This window comes from Phasianus colchicus, chromosome 7 (assembly GCF_987193195.1).
Source record: "Phasianus colchicus chromosome 7, bPhaCol1.hap1.1, whole genome shotgun sequence".
NCBI lineage: Eukaryota > Metazoa > Chordata > Aves > Galliformes > Phasianidae > Phasianus > Phasianus colchicus.
Window position 1 is genome coordinate 31,332,370 of NC_143442.1, and position 22,647 is coordinate 31,355,016.

Sequence of the window (22,647 nt, forward strand, 5' to 3'; positions counted from 1 at the left end):
CTTACCTCTGCCTCCAAGCCTGAGACTTGTCAGAGCCCCCTGAAAAATACCACTCCTGTTAGAGTTGACTTTAAGCCATGTACCCCTGCTGAAATCGGTAGTATCTGTATTCTACTCAAGCGAGTGGGTTGGCCATAGCTCCACCTGATACTTGAAAGCCTCTAATGATTAATGGTCCACACTGTCTCTGAATAACCTCTCCCACCACTGTCTGAATTAAATTATATATATTTTATGCATGCATATTTATATGCATGAGAAACTTCGAATACTTTTCTTCTCATAGAAGTTGGCATTGAGATTCTATCAAAATGTTCAGACTTAATCCCCAACACTTCTATGCAACTGAAAAAAAAAATAATTTTAAAACAAAAATGTTGTGGGTTTTTTTTTTTTATATTTTTAAAAATCACGTTGTCTTCCCCCACTGAGATCCAACCAAGGCTTTCACTTTTATCAGCTGGAACTGTTGAGAAATTTTCCCATCACAGCAAAGATAATGGCAACATAGTAAAGTCTGGCTTTCCTCACACGTTTTGATATTTTTGTGTTGAAGAATACTCACTGATTGATTAATATAAATTCTGAATTATAAAAATATACACGAAATACTTACCGAATATAATAATGCATTTTAAATATATGTTTCCATTATGCTCATGTAAATATACATTCCAAAATCCAGGAGAATTACTTTATCCATGACAAATTTAAGCAGTTGAAGGCTGAACAGATGCAGTACGTTACAATTCACCTCACAGTGTATTTTATGACCTGGTTTTTAAAACATTAAAGAGGAAAAAATCTTAACAGCAATTTACTCTATTCAAATATTGTAAAGAAGATGGGACATAAGCATAGCTGCATGAAATCAGTCATTCTGCTTAACTTGTTGTTCTTCATAATTTGAAAATATTACTCTACTCTGAATATTATTATACTAGAAAATGAGTCAGGCATATATGAGGGCTGCTCCAAAAGTACCGCCTCCTATTTTATTCTGTTGGCCCACAGGTGTCAGAAGTGGATGTTGGTAAAATGGCAGTAGGGGTTGAAACTTCCCACCACTATTCTGCTACATTTTGTTGCCACGCAACAGATGGCTATAATTTACCTAACAGTCTTGATGGACGTATAAAATGTATTCTACCTACCCTACAGATACTTATTGATGTATTTGGATAGAGTTGCACCAAAATACAAAAGCAGCTATAATAGGTTCATGTGATGATTTATGAAGGTAAGTTCTACTTACAGAGAATTATTACAGTGTAATCTGAAGTAGCTATGAGGAAATCTAATTAATGTTTCAGAAAAAGTTCTTTGCCCATTCATTAGGTGTACTTACTTGAATTCACTCGGTAAAGAGCTCTGTTGGACTTCAACCACGTGCATGTCTTTGGCAAGGAGTGAATATGAATTCTGGGCACTATTTCAACCAGGATATTTTCATCTTTATTTCATTGCTTATTGTCTCTGCACTATGAAATTGACAACAAGCTAAACTTTAGTTATTCAAGTGAAGCCCTGCCTACATATTTTTTAATGAGATCAGATTCTGCCTTACAAGCAGCCAAGATTAACTGTTATTTTCCCAATGCTTTCTCTCTTGCAACACCAGAATGCACACGTGGAAGGACTGCACACTATTGTAAATGGAAACATGGATCAGAGGGAAAAAAAGATCAACAAACCAAACCAACCAACTAACCAAAACCAAGGCATGATGAATAGGAACTGCTGAATCACAGCCTGAACCTCTGACTGATCACCTGAGGTGAGCAAGGAGTCAGCCACAGGAGCATAAGCAAAGGCAATTCACGTGTGCTGCCGGAACGGGTGAAGCCTGGTTTCACCTCTCCTAGACCCATTTAAGAGCTGACTACCAGTAGAGAAGGATCTCTTCTGGAGATCCTTCCTCTGGAGTTTTGCAGCGAACCCAGGATGTAGGTAAGCATTGTATCTATTCTCTTTTTATTATTATAACCTGCTTAGCCAAACCCTCTGGTTTATTTTATAATTATAACATCTTTATATTCATTGATTATACACATGAAAAGCAAGTTACTGTAGAATACTTGACTCATTAATAGATGAGTCTAAAGTCAAAGTTTAAATTAAGGTAAGCATCATCAAGATTCTTCAAAACAAAATACAGGTAAGAGATGATAAGAGAAATGAGAATACCCAATCATTTCAGTGCACCTAAGAGAAAATGGTCACCTACCTGGCTGCTCCTATTAATATCCCTTTGTTAGTTAGAGACCCTGCACTTGAAATGTGTTTGCAGATATGGCATCAATTCTGGAGCTCACGTTTTAAACCATGGACACCTGAATAACAGGCAATGCAAATAAGTAACAGGGTTAGGATCTACCCTCCGGTAAGGAATGCTTACAGCTATCAGGTTCTCTCTCTATAATTGAAAGCCATTGATTAAAATGGTCAAAATGAAACTGTTTGCTTAAGAGTATAATCTCTTTACAGATCAGAATTAAATTCATAACAGCTGCAACTAAGATCATGCTCCTAACCCTCCAAAAAGAATTAAGGTGGCTGGAAGGGAAAACATTAATCATGACAGAGTAAACCTGATGAGAAGTAGAATGCAATAGATATGAAAGGCCTGTTCAGGTCTGTTCAGCTATAGAACATGCACAAGCTGACTAGAAGTTACATGTTCACACATGGCTAGAAAAGTCTTGTCTTTTGATGGTGTGCATGTTAAGTTTCTTAACTTTTTTGGATAAAGCTTATTTTTAAATATCAGGCTTGTAAATATCCTCTGTGAAAATAGTTCATTGATGACATCAAAATATGCCATTCAAATGTATTAGTTCCTGGTTTAGAAGCTCACTGTATGTACCAGACCTATGATAACTATATGTGCTCTATCTCTTGACACAGCATCTATCAGAACATTAAGATAACCTGAAGTTACTCACTGAATAATAGAGGAAAAAAAAATCACATTCCTTCAATATGAACTGAAAGAAATGTATCTATACTTTTGTTGTGGGCTATGCTGTCATTTTTCAATCTGAAATTTGTACCCAGCAATAACCTACTATAAATCCAAACAAAAACACTGGTTGTCATGCTCCCTGTAGAAGGAGTTACTCAAAACTGTGCATTTTCAAAATGCACAATTAGTTTCTGATTTTGAAGTACACTAAACACACTGAGGAAAAAAACCAAACAGTTGTGTAGCACAGCAAAAACAAGGAAGTGGTATTTTGGTAAGATCAGATGCATCTGATACATGCAGTGCCTGTTTAGCAGCCAACTCCAGAGCATTACCAGATCTGTTGTCTCTGACCTCTCCTATACTGTTCTTCAGAAACAGAGCTCAAAATGAGGGGTTCAAGCAGCTATAAGCCTATCTGCAAATCAATTTTTGCTTTAAAAAAAAAAAAAAAAAAGGATGATTGTGTTTTTAAGAATACTGGCTGACCAAGTGATACTGCTTTTACTCCAGCGCTTTGGGTTATTTTATTTTGTAAGAGCTACATATTTTGTGGTGGAAAGTAAACCACGTCATTGATCAACAATTTCCTGCACTTTCTAACTTTATCCTAGGTATTTCAGCTGCCTATCACTGATAAATTCAGGTTTGCTTTAGATAGTTACAGAGCACTGACTGTACCTGGTAACGTGTTTCAATATATTGCTTAGCACAGACCTAATTAGCATTTTCCAAGCAATTATCAGGTACAATTTTGCAGTTTGGACGTGTTAAGGACCAATGTCCCACTGCTCACATGCAGCTGCCTTCACTGGCACAGTAGCAGACCCACCCAAATCAATCAGCATAGCACTGTGTAAGGTACTTGCAGCACCCACAAACATTGGAAAGCCTATTTAATTTATTACATCCCCCTGAGAGAAAACACTTTGCATATGAAGTCTGCCAGTCTATTAACTGAAAGGCAGGCTCTCTTGGTTGTTTATTTTTTCTTATTATCTCGCTAAGCAGAATTTGGGTTGAATGGACAACCAGCCGTGCTTTGTAATTTCTGCTATGTAAGATTGGATATAATTCAAGAAGTGGGCTTTCTATGCTTTTTTCTCAATATACATACATATCCCTATATGCACATACATATGTTGGGATCTGTTGTCATTTGATTGTATTCTTCTTTCCAGGATGTTTTCCAACATTTTTCTCATTGCATGTAGAAAAAAATTACCAGTCTAAGATGTGGAGAGAGATCCATATACATGAAAGAGTTATCCACTGTTAGTGAGAGTGGAATGAGCTCTTACTTTAGAAAACTGTTAAAACTGGTTTAAATGTCTTCACAATACATATTAGATCAAAATCAAGATAAATATATGGTCCTGGATAATTCTTCAGGTCCTTTAAAAGGAACAGAACTTTGTCATTTGGACCATTCCCTTTTATGCACTTATTACTCAAACTGAGCAGAGGCTAAGAGGTCTGAAAAAATTGATTTTAAGTTAGATTAGTGGCATTAGTGAGCATCATCACTCCAAAGTAGCACAGTTTCCATGAAATTTGGCCAGTGTTTACAGTCTAAGTAGAATCTTGGACCAAACTCATTTGTACAGTACTTGTCTCTATTTCTGTCTTAGTTAGGTGACAGAACATCCTGTGGAACAGCTTGCAAGGTGTCTAAGTATCACCAGAGCTGCTGTGTGTGGAATGCCTCCTTGTTGCCTCAATCTTACAAGGCTTATTCTCCTAATATCTTTACCTTTTCCTGATCAAGCCTGTTACGTAATGTTACTGTGGGCTATGAGCCCATTATAGTGTGATGAATGAAATAATTTGAAGAAAGTGTGTTTCTATAATCATTTTAATTGATTTGAGATCATTCTTCAGGAAAAGGTAATATCCATTAGAATTCACAGTCTATTTTAGACTATGCTTCCTTATCCTAAAGTAAAAGAACTATACATTTTATTGGTGGTGTGGGGGGGAAAATAAATTATCAGAAAAGGTGATTAATTGCACTTAATAATGCTTATGAATGCTCAGTTGAAAATTGATTCATAAGTTTTTATGATATAAATAGTGTTTTTTCATTAAGTCAATTTGTTAACATGGAAAAACATTGTCTTTTTCTACCTGAAAATGTTATTTAACTTAAAAGTTAATAAAATGCATTTCATCTACTCGTACGATGGTAGAAGATAAGTGTACCACTATACTAGGAGGTAATTGCAATTGTTTCAGTCTCCTAAAGGAAGAAAGAGGGAAAGTATTTGTTCTAAGCCACATACAATGTTTGTGACTGAGATGAATATCGCATCTGTAACCCACACTCCTCACAGTATAACAACAGTTTCAGGATCCTGCATGTATTGAAGCATGAAGATCCACATTGTCTAGCAGTAACAGAAATACTTTCTGAGCCCTCCAAATGCAACTAAAAGGCTGTATACCTGAGGTGCAAGCCAGTAGCAAGAAGGGGTATTTTTACTTTTTTTCTTTGCATTTTGCAATGCAAAATGAATCCCCATGAAGAGAGGTGTGTTTCATCTTTTTCTCCAGCTAAGGTACTAGTAGCTTTAAAAAAAACAAACACTGCTTTAACCTGACAAAGAGCATCACAAGACCACAGAGTTAGGAGGAAATGAGAATCGAGTCTAGCTTATTATGCTAAAACCCCAAGGAAATGGCTGAGTTCATGAGACTGATAAGCAGTGTGATAGATTTGTGGAAAGAGAAAATTTAAAACTTTTTTTTTTTTTTACATAGAGTCAAAAAGAACATTCAGAGCCTTTTAATGGCTTTGGAAATTCCCCAAGATGCACAAAGCTGTCAAACATGGACACCAGTTGAAAAGTTTGTCTGTAAAAATGAATTACCCAGACCTCAGCGTGAGATTTCTGAGATAAATAATTATTCACAGAACCAAAAGTGTACTGACAGAGTAGTTCAAGCTACAAAGACACGTTCAGAGCAACTCAATCAGATGTAGATAGTGTAGATGAGCAGAAAAAAATGCATGATTTTAGGTCAATCCAGTACCTACTTATTAATGTTTTCACAGAATCTAGAAAAGCAAAAGACCCCTATCCTATTCGTGTATTTGATATCACATAAGAGAGCCACACATTGCTTGCTGGAATCACTAATTCAGTTTCAGAGGCAAAACAAACATAATTCTGTGTACTAATAAGAAGTAATCATTTAGTAGAAAAGGAAAAAAAAGTGGAATTACCCCAGAGTGAACACTGGAAATATTTTTAACTAAATCATGATGAAAAATAATTTCAGTCTGAAGGAACTCTAAACTATAAGGAAAAACTGAGCACATGTAAAACATGAGAAACTCAGTCCGTCAGGTACCTGGATACACTCACTTCTGATGACCAGAAGCAATCTTCTGTGGAAGACACTCTGGGAGAACTCTAGCAGGACACGGCACTACCAAGGTGAGTGAGGCTCTTACTCTCATAATGAAAATCTCAGTTGCTGAGGTTTGAAAAACAAGATTTCAGTCACTATTGAGTCTTCTATTATTATTTACTTCCAAGGAAGAACAAAATCCTATCTCATATTGAGAAACATGAAAATTATCAGCTGCCTAACACACAGAGGACCTAAGAAATTCATAGTATTTTGCTGTAAGGCCCCTTTCCCTTCCTTGTGGTTTCACCCACCTCTGCAACACACCTACTGCCATCTCCTTACCCTGCATTTTGTCAGCACTCCAAACACAGTAGGTGCCTCCCTCTGCTTGAGTCTTGAAAGCCACTCTAAGCTTAGTGACAGCACCAGACTGAGCAGTCCCGGACTCCTTTCTACCTAACATCTCAACTGAGACATTTATCACTCCAAAACAGAGTTTTGCTCACCTGCTAATTCTATCACGAAGTTCATCCTTACTGCTTATTTCCAACAGCACTAGGGTCAGCTTTGAAGGTTATGAAAGAATATTTAATACTGTGAGCAGTTGGTATTTTGACTAAAAGAAAAAAGAAAAAAAAAAGAGATTTACTTTGCTTATTGTTTAAATACTTTAAATACTCTTACACTCTTTATTTTCACTGTTCTTAAACTGCAGTGACTGTTTATGGAAGTGTGCACTGCATAGATAGAACTATTCTACAATGGCTGGACTTAGATCTACTTAGATCTATCCTAGACATCATTAAACAATTCATTTTCTGTGATAGGGAAATGTGCTCTTGGGCAAGAGCTCTCCATTAGTATGAATTATTAACAGTATGTATATACATGCATTATGGATTTTAAAGATGAAAAGACAGCTTGCCTGTTATTCTATAGAGCTTTCTCTGTCTACCAGACTGCTGGATTTCAGACAGCTGTGCGTGCTGAGTGGCCGCAAACAAAGAATCCCTGGTGACCACAAAAATTTTGTTTTCTTGTTGCCAAAATCATATAAAACTTACCAAAAAGAAAATTCTCTGTCTGATAATGTCTGCTTAATCCTTCATTACTTCTTCCTATTGCAAAGCTATGTCTTCAAAGTTTCCCAAATATCCACAAAAGAGGTCTCAGCACCATTCTCAAAATGCTTACACTTTTATATTAAAATATCTCACAAGAAGGAGATTTTTGTAACCACAGCATTTAAGAAAATTGCGTTGTTGTCAGATGTTCCTGCTGACGCATCTCCTTGTGATGTGTCAAATCACATCTATCAGCTATGTTAAGCTACAAAAGCCTGCATGATAATGGTAAATGATGGAAAGAAGCAGCTTTGATACGGTACATCACACTGTGATACAGCAGTGGAAAGTCTAACAGTATTTAAATCTCAAATAGAACCTCTCAGATGTGCAGCTGCAGACAGTCTCCACTCATGTTTCTACACAGCTTTGCTCTTTTTGAAAAACGTTCTGATAGGTGTTTGCTGCTGAAACCTTTCCAGGTAATTAGTCCCCCTGGTGCCTCAGGATTCACCCATCTTGCTGCTCCTGTTGCCATCTATCTCTATGAACATTACCTCCATGAACTTTAGTTGTTTTTTTCTCCAAAAGTAACTATGCTTTTCTCTAGGAAGTATCTGTGAAGGATTCCCTGTTGTCCTTCAAGATTAGTTGTGAAATCAAAGTCTAACAGAGCACCCTGTTTACCAGTCACTCTGTGGGTTCCAATAGGGCATGCTTCCTTCCATAACCCAGGGCTGCACATGTACTCCCAGTGCTACACTGAAGACTTATAGAACTGGTTAAAGTTACACAGATACTGTATGTCTAAGGACATTTTATATTATAAGTGTTACATTGTTCTCATTCTTCACTATCCATTTCTTACATCTGAAAACTCCCTCATGCTGCTTTTAAAAGCTGAATAATGTTTTGCCTTTTTTCTTAACCAATAATACATATATTATCCACGTCGTTTTAAGAAAAACAAACCTAGATTAGGCTTTCTCTTACCTTTCTGAGGCACTCCCTGTCCCACCCCATGAGCAAAGTCCTGATTGACCTCTACCACACATGGGCATCGGTGCCTTAATTCAGTGGACCCCAGTAACATCGTCTGAGATCCAGCTCTTTCAGCTAACATGACGTCAGTCTGCAGACAGCTGGTGGACAAGAAGCAGATCCTGCGCTCTGTCCTACCAAAGGATCTGCTCAGATGCCCATTTGACAGCGACCTTTTGCTAGGAGTTCATTTCCTTGCCCAACCAATTATTTGGCAATTTCTTAGTAGTTTCCATTGCAGAAAGTCTGCAATTTGGAAAACTAAGCATGCCTATCACTAATGAGGCAGTATAGGACCTAATTTTTTAAGTGTCTTATTCATTGTCAAAAAACACCTTTCCATAGTATTTCTACTTCTGTACTTCTTTTAAGCTGGCTGTAATTCACACACAAGAGCTGGAAAACGTTCAGTGACTGCAACATTCATTGTACTTAAGATAATAACTCTGCTGTGAAGAGCATGGATAATTCTCCAGCAGGTTCCTCTGCACGTAGTTCTGGGTAAACCAGAGCTGGTTGATCACAATACCTTCCCTTTATTTCTTCTGCTTCTAGAGGACAGCATGTTAACAGAAGGAGGGAGCAGTTATGCAGCTGCCAGCAGTGGCAGAGAGCACCGTTTGCTTTGCACAAAGAAGACTCATTCTATTGAATAATTTCTCCAGAGAGAAGTGGGATTCTATTTACAGCAAACTGTATGCAAATCTTCTCTCTATATACTGTTTTTTCTGCTTTTTGTTTTTTCCAACAATATGATGGATTGACAGACCAGCTACCAAAAGGCATACTAAGGAAAATAGCAATCCTAATTTAAGTGGAAAAAGACAAAAATAGAGCAAAATAGGAAAAAAGAATAATACAACAACAACAAAAATATATACTTTGAAACAAATTTCCTACAGGCTAGAGAGAAAAAAACATGTTTATTATACAGTAATCACCTACTTTCTCCGTTCATACTGTGTCACTATTCCTCCCTCTCAACAGTTCCTTCCATTCAGCCCTGCTCAGACAAGCCATTCTCACCACTGCTTCACTATGGTTCATTGCAAAGTTACGTCCAGAAAAGAAGAATCCTGAACCAGTAACCCGGTATGTGTGTGCCACAGCACACATGCACACTTGTATACATACATATAAGCATCACCACTAAAATCCAAGTGAAATTCTATTTCCAATTATAATTTCACAAGCAAAAAGTACTATTTAGGCACTGACAATTGCAGGTTTCATCTCTTCAGAATGTCTTACAGTGACCGCCTCGTCTTTATTTCAATAGTTACTCTTAACATAAGAGCCATCAGAGGGCTAAACCAAGTACTGACATATGAATGCACTAGAAATGCAAGATGTTTCTTTAGAAAACGTATGATTTGTTATGTGCAATACTTACATGCTGTTTCTCATCCACAAGGAAAGTGTCCGCATACCACCTACAATTCATTAAAAAAATCCATTTACAAACGTACTTGCCTGTTTGTTGTTTCTTAAAAAAAGAACAAGAATTTTTACCAGAAATTTTGACCAAAACAATCTTCGAAATCTCATTCATAGCAAACAGAAACACCACTGCTTATTTTACAGTAACCTTCTTTAATTAACATACATAATATTATACTCATCGTGGATTCACATCTGAAGCTTACTTAATTATGCTTTTTTTTCTCTACAGGGATTTGCACATTTTGATCTTATCCCAGCAAAAATAAAGACCACTGATACATTAATTGATCTCAATGTGGTACGAACATAGTCCTGCTTACTAAAACCTTCTAAACATGCCTGTACAGGTAGAAAACCCAGGTTTTTGATTAACTGCATTTTCTTCTTTGGTATCAGAATAGAAGGTGCATGTTCATGTTTTCAAGCACAGATGACATACAAAATAAACTTTAAAGATAGCTTTATGGCCATTAATTACAAAAATATCCTTACAGCAAAGGAGGTAAAAGAATGACTTAGAATGGATTAAGCCTTCTTTACTGAGTTGTGCTTTTCAAAAATACCTCATGAAATTATTATTCAATTTAAAGCAAGATTAGGGCATTCCAATAAATAAAGAGCCCTAATGTCCCAGATCAAAATAAATCCTGAGTTATATTAATGGCAAAGCTTCCTTAGAATTCGTTGGTTTCAGAGTTTCACCAATAGGTCAAAATTCAGACTTGGTAGAGATTCTTCCAGCCTTATATAAAATGCATGAAATAAGAAAGAACCTTGAAACAAAAACCAGGAAGTCTAATAATTCTTACAGTTGGTATACTTTTTTTTTTTTTCTTTTTTTCCAAAAAATAAAATAGTAAAAAATAGAAAGTAAGAAGAAAATCTGGTTCTTATTCATAAACATACACGTTGCAAGCAATATACTGAGAATCTTAGTCAGAGACAAACAGAAAAAGAGAATACTTTATAGAGTTCCTGACATGAGGACAAAAAGGAAGGCTATAAATAAAATAATATACAAGGTCACAGCTAATGTAAACATTAAAACAAAGTGATCTACAAAACCACATACACATTGATAACTCATCTTAATTTAAAAATATCAGATGATCTCTACACAGTAAAAATGTCCTTTGAAGAAAAAGAGTTAACATTTTATAATTTTACAGAAGGCAAGCATATTGCATACATATGTACACTGCTGGGTACATACATGTCTTTAGGCAATGTACAGTCATAAATCAGAAAATTAATGTACGGGGTTCAGAATATGTAGACAGAGCACCGTGTTGAAATACTAAGTAGATTAAAATTTGCCACCTTAAGTACAGACAAATAACTGTCTTAGAAATACATTCGTGTGGTCGCAATGTATTGCCTTCTTCTGAGAAAGTTAACATAATCTTTAATGCTAAAGCATGAGTGATTTTCAGCTGGCACAAACCAATAAAATGCCACTGAAATCAGGAGCTGTACACTGATTTGCACCAATTCAGAATCTGACCAAATACATTTACAAACTGGATTTTAAATGCAGCATATCAACTTAATGATATTATAATGTAAAAGATGTATTCGTACAATTTTCGTACAATTATGAAAAATGAACTCAACAGAAAAAATATAGCCATAATGTAAACTGTATTTGGGGAGCATATTATCCCATATAGTATGTATTAAAGAGAAATGGATGTTCCAATGGCCTTTTAAAGCACAGTCTGAAGATCACATCTAAATTAATTTCCTTGAGTGTAAAAAGTTTATGAACCAGTAAAAAGTTAACGTTGCAAGTAGAGGCGACAAACTGCTTCATAATAATTTCACTGCTGTTTGATTACAGCAAATGATAACAGCAAAAGATAACAGCAAACATTTCTATTCTATAATATTCCGTAAAAGGTATTTCTTTTACTCTTTGTCATCAGCAGTTTCTACGTACATTGCTCACTCCTGTAGAATCTCAAGGTTTTTCTTCTTCAAAAACTTGCATACTTTCTAATTTGTGAATGAAACCAAATGAACAATTTGATTCTTCTGCCCTTCCTAGGTATTGGCATTCTATGTACTTACAGACGTGACAAAAGCGACTGATAACTTCAAACTGCCGATAACACTGTGAGATGATGATTCTTAATGCCAGAAAGATCCTATAAAGACATTACTCTATGGCTCATGTTACCTGAGAAATGGTACGGCTCCAAGAAGGTCACTGCCTGGACAGACTGCAGTTTCCCAAGGACAAAGATACACTTCTCATCTCAGCGGAACAGATTAACTTTCAATCATTTCTCTGCAGAGCTGTTCTGCGGGACCACTTAGCAAAATCTATCACCTAATTTAGGGTCATCACTGCAGTCTGAAGATTTAATTCCTGTGATTCGGGTGGATTAAAGGGGATAGTATCACTTTCACTGTTTACATGAGGAAGGCAATCCAGTAACTCTATGAACTGGCAAACTGAACAGGAACATAAACAAAAAAAATAGAAGTTCTGAGTAAGCTTGAAACTTCAAAAGTAGGTTAATTAAGCAAGTTTGGTGGAGCTTATTTATAACGACAAAAAACCAATTATTTATTTTTTGAAATAATGTTAACTTATAAATTAGACTGCTAAAAACCATACATTTAATTTTAAATACCAGGTAAATGCCGAAATGAAGCTACTGCTATGTAAGTTACTAAGCTACTATAAGTTTAATACTTACTAACAATTCCAACTCAAAATGATATTTTATTACTTCGTTTCAATTACTGTGTTCAATATTAAACTTAACTTGTGAATTATTTTTCTACTGGTTTTGCTCTTACATACTAACAGCTCTAGAAATAAAGGCAATACCATGTTAGCAAATGATTACATTTGATGGTTATTAGTCTTTTATTCTAAGTTTATACACTATTGAAAGCAACTACAGTAAATAAATAATTATGCAATGTTATAAAATTATTAACAACTTAAAATAGAATAAATTTAATTTAAATTGCTGGGAAAAGGTAAGATACAAAGCTGTTTGAATGCTTTTTTTAATCACTGACTCCTAAATTAGTAGATGGGACTTATTCAATTAACTGAAATTTTGAAATTTGCTATCTTTTATCTTCTGCCAGATAAAAATGTAGGAATAAGGGATCATGTATAATCACAACCATCCTGCGTTGTTTCTTTTTATCCAGTGGGTGTTACCAGACCTTTTTCTTTGACAGGGCATCAGGATCCAGGGGAATACCCATGCTGACTCCTGCAGAAGAGTGCAGGAATACAGAAGCCAGCGTGGGTCAGAAATAAGGCAGGGACCTGAGCAGCAAGCAGGCACTTTCAAGCTTCAGATACAAGTTTCAGTGCTTGAGCAGTGCGGCTTGCAGCCTGCTTGCTGCAGAAGGTAGTGAGACATATAGATTGGGCAGGCTTACTCTTGAAATAAAGCAGAAGGATAAAGTCACTTATGTAATTTCTAGGTACCAGATAACTAGAAATGGGCGTTCACTTGAAATTACAAGCTAGAGAAAATTTACCCTCTTAATGGCATTATGCAAATGGATGCCCAGTAACATCCTGCTCTGCAGCAGCATCAGGCAGGGGTTTGGAGAAGCAATCCATGACCAGGCCATTCATCTGCTCTTGTCAACTTTTTCTTATTAATGTAGTTTAGCCCTTTCTAATGGCATGACAAGGAAAACTTGAGTATCCCACACTGTAATCAGAGTTGACAAGATGTTGTTTGCTATAGTTTTAATGCATTATTATACTAAAACTTTCAACATTGATATAGGTAAGTACTAATGCTACAGATGCAGAAAATAATAACCAGATAGATATCTTTTAGGCTATATTACTTTTTGAATGGATAATATGTGATGCATATTAATAATCTTCCAAAACTACTATTTCAATTCAACCATATATAATTCTATTATAATATATAAAAGATGAAAAGAAGTAATTAATTTGAGAGCTAGCCCCTACCTTTTATTTTGGAGGGTCTACTTCTAGCACTAAAGGTCATGCTGCAAATTCTTAGCTTCACTCACGTGGCTAGACTTCATTTTAACTCACAGAGCTGGCTCTGCCCCGCAATCACTTCTGCTTTTATTTTGGGCCCTCACAAGTGTGGGCCTGAAATATCTCACAGTAACACGAATGAGAAGATTTCTCTGGCTGAAGTCGAGTTTCATCAGCAATAAAAAGGCTTCAGAGGTAGGGAGAATTCTCTGAAATACAGTCAGAAATAATGGCAACATGTTATCATTATTTCTATTCTATGTCACTTACATATTTTTAATACCCCAACGCTGCAGGTAACAGGGGAGTGAAATGAGGTAAGAACCTGAACCATCCCCCTGGTGAGATTCAAAATTCCCAATGAGAAGTTCCTCCTGACCTTCCTGCACATGTGCAAAAAGTAGGCATGAGAAATGGAGATCAGCTGAAGGCTTGATGGAAATAAGGCTCTCTGTGCTGTATGTTTTCATGGTAAGAAACATTCCCCTGCAAGTCAAACCACTGCTGATCCATTCTTTTTTCTTCTACCACTGATGTTATTTTTGTTACGCGGTCTTTTTGTGGTTTAGTAGAAAAGGGATTAGCTCCAACAGTCAGCAGTTTGTGCAAGAAGACGACAGGAAGGCAAAATTTGTCACAGTGACATCAAACTGCTAACACAAACGGATCTGTTACCCTTTCTCTCTTGCTCAGTGAGACAGCTGCCCTCAAGGTATTAGCCTCTGAGCATCCGTGATAAATCACTGAAGGATAGGAAACCCGATTATCCCAGCACAGCAGGGGTAGAGGATGCAGAAGAACATAGAGCAACGACATCCGTGAGGCTTATAATGAAAGATTTTTGATATACTTAAGTAGTTAACAAAAATTTATTGCAAGAGATAGTTTGTCACTAGATTTACAGTTTCAGAGAACATAGTACAAAACATAGTGCATCAGCTTTGTCTAAACATTAAATAGGTGCAAATACACAAGGATAAAAAAACAAAAAGTGAATACTTTACAACATAAGTTATAGATCTATAAATATATTTTATATACATTATACATACTCTAAGACATGAGCTTCACTGATATATATAGTTCATATCGGTATCAGACTATTCAGTGCTTTAGTTATAGGACAGGTCTTTACATGGGATAGGAGCTTTTCATGGATGTTTGCATCACTATACTTACAGTAAATACTTCCCAAGGAAAGAGGAATTTCAACCAGTTTATTTCACAGGACCGCTTGCGAAGCCGAGGGGTGCCAGGAACCCCACGTCCATCCGTCTGGAGGATCCCTGCCCTCCAAGAACTCATCCTAGAAGAGGGGCTGCAGCGGCAGGACGGCCGGGTGCGGGGACAGCAGGGAGGGGAACACGGCGTGCGGCAGCGGCGAGAAGGCCAGCGGGGCCGGCTGCAGCACCGAAGGCGGCACCAGCGGCAGGTGCGGCGGAGCCACAAAGGCTGCGGGGCCCCCGGGGCAAAGCCTGGGCCCTACGGGCAGATGAGGTAAAGGTGCTCTGGCAAGGGCCGGGACCTGCGAAAGGAAGTGCTGGTGGGGCTGGAGGGCCTTGAGCGCGCTGGCGGCGGCGTGCTGCTGCAGGACAGTGTGGTGGATGGTGGTGACCGAGGTAGAGCACAGCGGTGGCTGCAAAGGCAGAGGCTGCAACGGAGAGCTGGGGGGCTGCATGGCTGGGGGAGGAAGGGGAAACTTCACCTTGTTGGCCAGCATGTTCTGTTGCACGAGCTGCTGGTATGCCTCGGATGGGAGGTCTTTGAATTTTTCGTGGTTATCTGGAGAGAATATCAACGTCTGGTCGGGAAGGGCAAAGGGGGCTATCAGCTGCTCCGTCGCTAAGAAGGTGTGGCTGTTGAGGTGTGCTTCTTTGAATGGTAAGGGCGGTGGACTGTTAAATATGCCTGAGTTGCACTGTACCCAGTCACCGGTCACCTCGTTTATCTTCTCGTGTGGCAGAGAATCAGCCAGCTCATAATGGCAAAGGACCGATTTTGGGGGAGCCTGGTCCAAATGTCTGGTGGGTGGTGGAGCTTTATAACGAGCTTGACTTTCATGGCTGTTCACATTTTCATTTTTCTTTTCACCCTTCAGAGCATCTTGTGTGCTTGCAGCTGCAGGAGCACCCTGCTCAGGAACAGAAGCAGCACAATGTGTGGCAACATCCGAAAGCACGCCCAGCACGCTCTCTGGTGCTGCACAGTCTGTTGGCTTGTCTTGTTCCAGAACATGTGCACCAGCCACTGGCACAGATGCCTTGTTTTCCTCCAGCTGCATGGTTTCATCCATATCTTCTGCAAGATCAGCTTTGGAATTCATGATAGTATCCCCTGTGTTGTCTTGAGTCAAGAGTTCTCCCAAAACATCTAACGTAGAACTTGCAGAATTTTCTTTACAAGGCCTGGAGGCCTCACTTCTCTCACTCCTGTCAATGCATACATGACTAATTCTAGTTTTCCTCCTCCTGTGTTTTCCTTTTGCCTTGTGATGCATACCTACAACGTTTGCTTGCCTGAAATACTCCTCTGCCAAGCACGCCTCTCTGTACAAACTTTCATCTGAAGAACAGGAATAGGCGTGCTGTCTCCGCTTCCTGTGGGAGCTTTCTGGTTCATCCGTCAGGAAGCTGTAACCTCTCTTTATGGGCTGATGGTGGCCTGGACTCTTTTCTTCACTGCAGTGCCCTAAACATTTATGCTCTGGGCTGCAGCTCAACCTCCTGACTTTCCAGCTACAACAGGTTTTGGAGCACAGGCAGTTGTGCCTCCTACAAGTTCGAGCCAGCTGCCTCAACTGTCTCCGAGAGCTTGCTTTTCTCTTTCTATGCAGAGATTTACAGCCACTGCGTTGGTCCCTACTTTTTGCATGCCAGATGTCACATAATCCTCTGCCCCCATGGAGGTGATCTGATGTAGCCAGGACTCTTTTATGACCATTTTCAGTATCAGGTTTTTGATGAGACTGCTGTACCTCATCCGTAGCTATCCAGATATTCCCTGCATCGTATCTGCACTTCTCTGGGTTGTTTTGGAGGTGCTGATGTTTATTTTCATCTCTGTAACTCATTTGCTTTTCTATAACTGAGGAAATTTCCATTTCTGCAATTGTTGCTTCCCCACAAGGATGATAATGATGGTGATGACAATGGCACAATTTTCTCCTCCTTTTCCGTTTTCTACTTTTGTGAAACCATTTTTCATGACTTTCTTTGATCCAAATTTTGTTATATTTCTCACCTATCGCAGCATTCTGTCGTAAGTGATTTTTTGAACTGTGACACTTTTCTAGTTTTTTAATCCTGAATGACTCACCCAAGGCCACTTTATTTTCATTTTTTGCAAGATCAGAATTTCTGATGAGGGAAACGTCACTTACAAGGGGTATTGTATAGTCACATGCATTTTTATTTATTTCTGCTTCAGGATCACCACATTCTGAAGTAGGCTTGTTTGTAAAATCTGAGACTAAGCTATGGTTGGATTCAGTTTTATGGTGCAAATTAGGTACGTTTGCCTGATGCTTGGGTTTCTCATGACTATCACTTGCTCTTGACGACCTGAAATCAAAATACAAAGGGTTACAGCTATAAGAAATGGATGGACCTGTACTTGTGTAAATTACCATTTCTGATGGCCACTGAAGAATGTTTGATCCGTGTTTGCTAAGAACAGGAATGAACGGTTCACAAGATTTCTTGCGTGTGTCCAGTTTGCTTTGGGGGACTCTTGAGCCATCTTCAGAATGTGATGGAACCAACGTCTCTGTCCCCAACTTTATTTCATTTTCAGCCGTGAATAAGTCACTGTTCCCATCTTTACCATTTTCCTCAGCAGTGTCCTGCAGAGATGAGCAATCCTCCACAGCAGCCTGAGCAACAGCTCCATTTCCCAGCAGCTCACAACTGCTGCAGTCCAGGGGCAGAACTTGAGCACTGTCCACAGCCACAGACAGTGTTTGACCTGGTACATCCGCAGCACTGACATCAGTACTGCAGTCCTCCATGTCAGAAGACACTAGCTGCTTTGAATTGGAAACAGCAGGATTTAATACAGGGTTCTCTAGCTCCCTGTTTTCTTCACTAGCTAGCTCTTTTGATTCCTGATTTTCAGGATCTTCTGCTGTGTCAGTGCATCCTTCCACCAGTGGGTGCAAACAGTTTTGTTTCTCCTCAGGACACAGGACTATTTCTGTTGCTGATGGAGACTGAAGATTACAAGCTCCTGGAAAAAATCTGCTTCTTCTGCTAAGTCCATGCTCCATAGATGTTTCATCATTATATTCGTAGAAAACAGCAGCTGAAGATTCCAGTTTGACTACTGCTTTCTTAGGAAAAGCGAAGGAGAACCCAACTCTATGTCCTCGAGCTCCTTGAACTTGATCTCCAAATTTATTAGTTCTGGATGTATTACTGCATGCATTTTCAGGAGTGGAAGAAATATCCGAAGTAGCATCTTTGCAATTCTGTGTATTGTGCATCAGCGTACAGCTGAAATCCTGTTTGCTGGAAGAATCTATAGCAGTGCTTTGTGGGATATCAGTGGAATTATCCCGCACAGTCACTGTTGTGGATTTGAACATAGGTCCACTTCCAGGAGCACTAGGAAGGCAAACAAGACTCAGAGTAAGTACCTCTCAGAGGACTGCAGACATGCACAAAGTGTTACATTCGTATTAAAAGGATTTTTTAAAAAAGAAAAGAATCTATGGATATATAGATTTAGAAAGTATCTTATTTCATTATAGGATTTGTTTAAAAAAGATAAATATTTTGTCCACAGTTCCTTCATGTGAGGTCATCAGACAGAGGGCTAATAATCTTATATAGTTCAATTCTCCTAAATGTACTTGCTGAACTAATAAAAGACCACATATTTCCCTAGAAACCTTGCTTCTCCTCTCAGTATGCCATCACAGTTATGCCGCTATTACTACAAACAGCTGAGGTTTTATGTTTCTATGTGCTACAAAATATATTAAAGCAGAGAGTACCTCAGAGATCACTTCTCTCTTAGTCATGATCCCAGTGACTGCTTCTCCACCCACAGGCAATCACCCAGCAGCTCCTTTCCTATTTGTGTTCTCAGACCTGTTGCAAGCTCAGCCATTTATTTCATGGAAAAATAATATCAGGAAAAGTATTTCAGCTGACAGTAGTGCAAAAGTGATTCATCCCTCTTGAGAAAAAATTTATCACTGTCTACTTCTGTTCTTCATCTCGTACTCTCCCCATCTGTTCTATATGACTTAATAGGAAGTAAAGAGAAGAAAAAACTGCTTAAGCTGGCAGTTTTCTGGGATTCACAGGAACTGTTCAGCACTAGGAGTAACGAACCTAACTACATCAGTTTGGTTGTTTTTGTTTTTTTTTCTTCTTTTAATTTTGGTTTGGTTTAGCCCAATTATTCCATATTTTACAGTGCAGTGCAGAGCACTACTAGATGATAGGTCACTGGAAAAACTTGCAAACATGATTCAGGACACCAAGAAGTGTCGCGTCAAATGATGACAAATGCACCACATACATTCTTTCACTAACAAAATAAGGTAGTGACTTTTTATCCAAAACAAACCTAGAAAATGCTAGTTAAAATAAATCCTGTGTGTCTGTATCATACCTCTAAGGACAGAAAATAGTAGTGTACAGCACTATTAAAGTTCAGAGAAATTCTTCAGCAGTGATTAGGAGGACTCTAAAAAAATGTAATGGATAGAACAAACACCTACAAAATCTGTGCTTCACTAGCATGGAATAGGAGGGACAATAAGTTTCTTGTACCTCTTTGTCCTGAATTATATCATATTCAGGTTTTCTAATATGCTTAGGGAGAATGATATCTAGAGCTGGGAACATAAAAACCATGTTTGTTGAGTGTTACATTTGGAAATTTAGAACACTGATGGAAGAAAAAGCATTTCCACTTACCATCAAAAGATAAGTAAATGAATAACTAAGGTGTTATGCTGATCTTATCAAACAGTTCTTACAGCTTCCATGTCACCTCACTTGCTTAGAGAAACCTGATGTCAGCATGCTGCCCACCATACATGCTATGGAGGAACAGACAATCACTGAACAAGAACTATGAATCATATGGGCTGACTCTTCTGATAGATCACCTGGTGAGATGAAGCTTGGATAAAATTAGCATTTCAGCATATATTTTTCCCCCTGAGGTTCCACTGTGAAAACTCAAGTGTCAAAAGTGTGCAAATAAGAATAGAGTCACAGTCAGCAATCTCAATATTAATTTCAATAGTATGCCTAGATTCAGTTGCAACATGTATGACTAGCAATACTTCTGCAGTGAGAAGTAAACATTCTGTTGAGATGAGGAAAAGGAGCACTTACCTTTTAACATACATATAAAAAATCCAGTTATTGAGATTTAAGATGAGATTTCTGGATGCTTTCCCAGGCAAGCAGTTTGAAAGCTAAATCACAGAAGTCTGTTACATCCTAGAAAGACTCTGTATTCCTCACCTCATCAATGGAGCAGTGTCAGCCTTCAAATGCTTGACCTAGTTCACTAAGCTTTCATCCAGTATGCCTGGTTTTAAGAAATATATATGAAACTTTTTTCAAAACTAAAAATACATGTCATTTTAGCTCCACTAGAAAAAAAAGGTTAAACATTTCTTCACACAGTGTGACTCAAATTACTGTACACACACTGCTTCAGAAATGTCATGGAGCATGCAGGGCTCCAGCTGAGGGATTCCAGTAGCCCAGTGTCCCAGGTCATCAGCAAATAGCTGAGGGATTATTTTGTGTTTCAGCAGCCATGCACTTACCACGTTGTCACTTTCCTCAGCTCAGCTAACTTGTGCAAACGTTGAAGGGCTTTTTCCTGTTTCCTTTCATCCTTTCTCGACTTCGATGCTACATTTCGAGCAAACTCCCTCTGCTTCAATTCCTTGAGTCTCTGCAAGAAATCATCACAAACGCACAAAAACAAGACCAGGAATAATTAACATTTACAATGATAATTATGTTCTGGTAAGCAATTTCATACTCAGATTGATTTTCAAATCCAACCAAAGTGATCCATTTAGTAACTTGATAGATTTCAAGCAAAAATAACACAACTACCTCATGATTTTAGAGAGAGGCTAGCTGGGGCAGATATAATCAGATAACAGTATTGTACTTCTTGTGATTATTATAGACCAGCCTCTGTAGAACTAGGCAATGTTCATCCCAAATCATATTTTGACCCCTTTACTCTTACTGCTGAAAGTGTAGGGCTGAAGTTAATGGGACTTCACGCCTCACGATGTCGGTACAGTCTCACTCCAAGCAGCGGCTATTTTCAGTTTTCATTTACTGCTTATTTCGAGCTCTACCTATTTCTCTCAGTGAACCTGGCAATAAAATTCCCACTGACAGCATGGAGCAACACAGAACCCCCAGGGAATAGGGAGAATGCTGTTAAAGGAACACTTACACAAGGTGCGATGCAAAAAAGGTGCACTTTGTCCCTGCCTGGGTTATGCAGACACAAGCAGTTCCTTTTTCTTGCACCAAAACACAACCACGTAACCATCATTTTACTGATCCGAGCCTCTCCTCAGCCTAATCAAGTCATTATGTGTTCAGCACATACAAGTTGTGGAACAGAAGAACCATTTAAAACTTTTAAGCAATTAGATTACTCCGCATAATTGCTACAAGTAGGTGTCAGTGTGCGAGACAGAAGAGTCTGGCTGCAGTTCCATATGCACAGCCTTCATGTTGGACTGTCTGCTTGTCTTTTCCGGAACTATTTGTTCTTGAGTTTCCCTTCTGTCAGATGTCCTGTCAAATAAACGGCCCTTCTTCCAGAATGGAAGGGTGATGAGCATAATCGTTCTTAGCATAATACGAACTACTCATGGAAAGTGATTTTTTTTCTTACAACTGCTGTCTCCAGCTTTTGCACGGAGGGCTTTAACAATCTATAAGAATTATTGTTAGACAATATCCGAGGGGTTTACTGACCAAATGCATACGTGAGTGGAGCTGTTCTTAGTTGTTAATCACGGAACACGTACCTGGCACAACCTGGTTTGAGACCTGATCAAGAAGCTTCCAAAAATAGTATTTCTGTATATAAAAGGTCATCCAAGTGCAAAAATGCATGTTTCTATTCTTGGATATTGTGGCTCTTTTCCACGTGTCCTTATTCAACCATCTGCTAAGTAACCGTTACCCGCATTTCCTTACTGTACTTAGGTGTGTTAGTGATAACTAGCAGAGCCGTATTTGTATTTTGTTGTGTTTTGCTTGTGTTATACAAATGAAAATATTGCCCAGTTACACATAAAATGTCACTAGTCCATGCATTCTGAGTATCACAAGGTCCCCAGTCAAAAATCCTTCAAAGTAAATGGGAGCAACTAAAAGAAGTGTACCTTACTCTTAAAAAGCATAATTTCCCTAATGTTTTCTATGTCTTTCCATGTGGTGGGACTATTCACTAATGATAAGTGTTTTGTTTAATGCCTGTTTTTTTCTGTTTGCTTCCACGGATCAGTAAGCAAGTAATTAGGCAGTCATACAGTATTTAAATGTGATGCCCTCATAATATTATCCTCTGCTTATGAACCAGCTCAAAATGTGCAAGTCTCTGCAAGTAACAAGTTCAACAAGCAGTTCACAATGAATAATTAACTGAGATTCCTCCAACAAAACCAAATGTCTTCATAATGCATGATGCTGCCACAGGAATCTCCCCTGAGGTGCAGACTCAGGTGAGCCTGCGTTTCACCCTGGCTGAGGGGTCCCCAGGTGGGC

The 22,647-nt window shown here is 38.4% G+C and overlaps 1 protein-coding gene across 41 annotated transcripts in view; it reads right to left on the reverse strand.

Moving 5' to 3' along the window:
- ZNF804A (zinc finger protein 804A) overlaps positions 1-22,647 on the reverse strand; it is a 455,187-nt gene that overhangs the window by 93,405 nt on the left and 339,135 nt on the right. For 34 of the 41 annotated variants that reach the window (XM_090144338.1, XM_090144330.1, XM_090144331.1 and 31 more), the window contains 10 exons: positions 20,667-20,797; positions 15,050-18,471; positions 13,835-14,079; positions 12,050-12,241; positions 9,821-9,860; positions 6,829-6,938; positions 6,320-6,445; positions 2,228-2,333; positions 1,349-1,481; positions 617-774 (listed from right to left, as the gene is read on the reverse strand). In XM_090144338.1, coding sequence (XP_090000464.1) covers positions 15,177-18,471; positions 20,667-20,797 — 3,426 coding nt within the window. In that variant the 3' untranslated portion in view covers positions 617-774; positions 1,349-1,481; positions 2,228-2,333; ... (4 more) ...; positions 13,835-14,079; positions 15,050-15,176. Of the gene's footprint in view, positions 1-616; positions 775-1,348; positions 1,482-2,227; positions 2,334-6,319; positions 6,446-6,828; positions 6,939-8,379; positions 8,906-9,820; positions 9,861-12,049; positions 12,328-13,834; positions 14,080-15,049; positions 18,472-18,863; positions 20,410-20,666; positions 20,798-22,647 lie in introns of those variants that run through there. The other 7 variants (XM_090144314.1, XM_090144351.1, XM_090144327.1 and 4 more) reach the window with 7 other exon arrangements.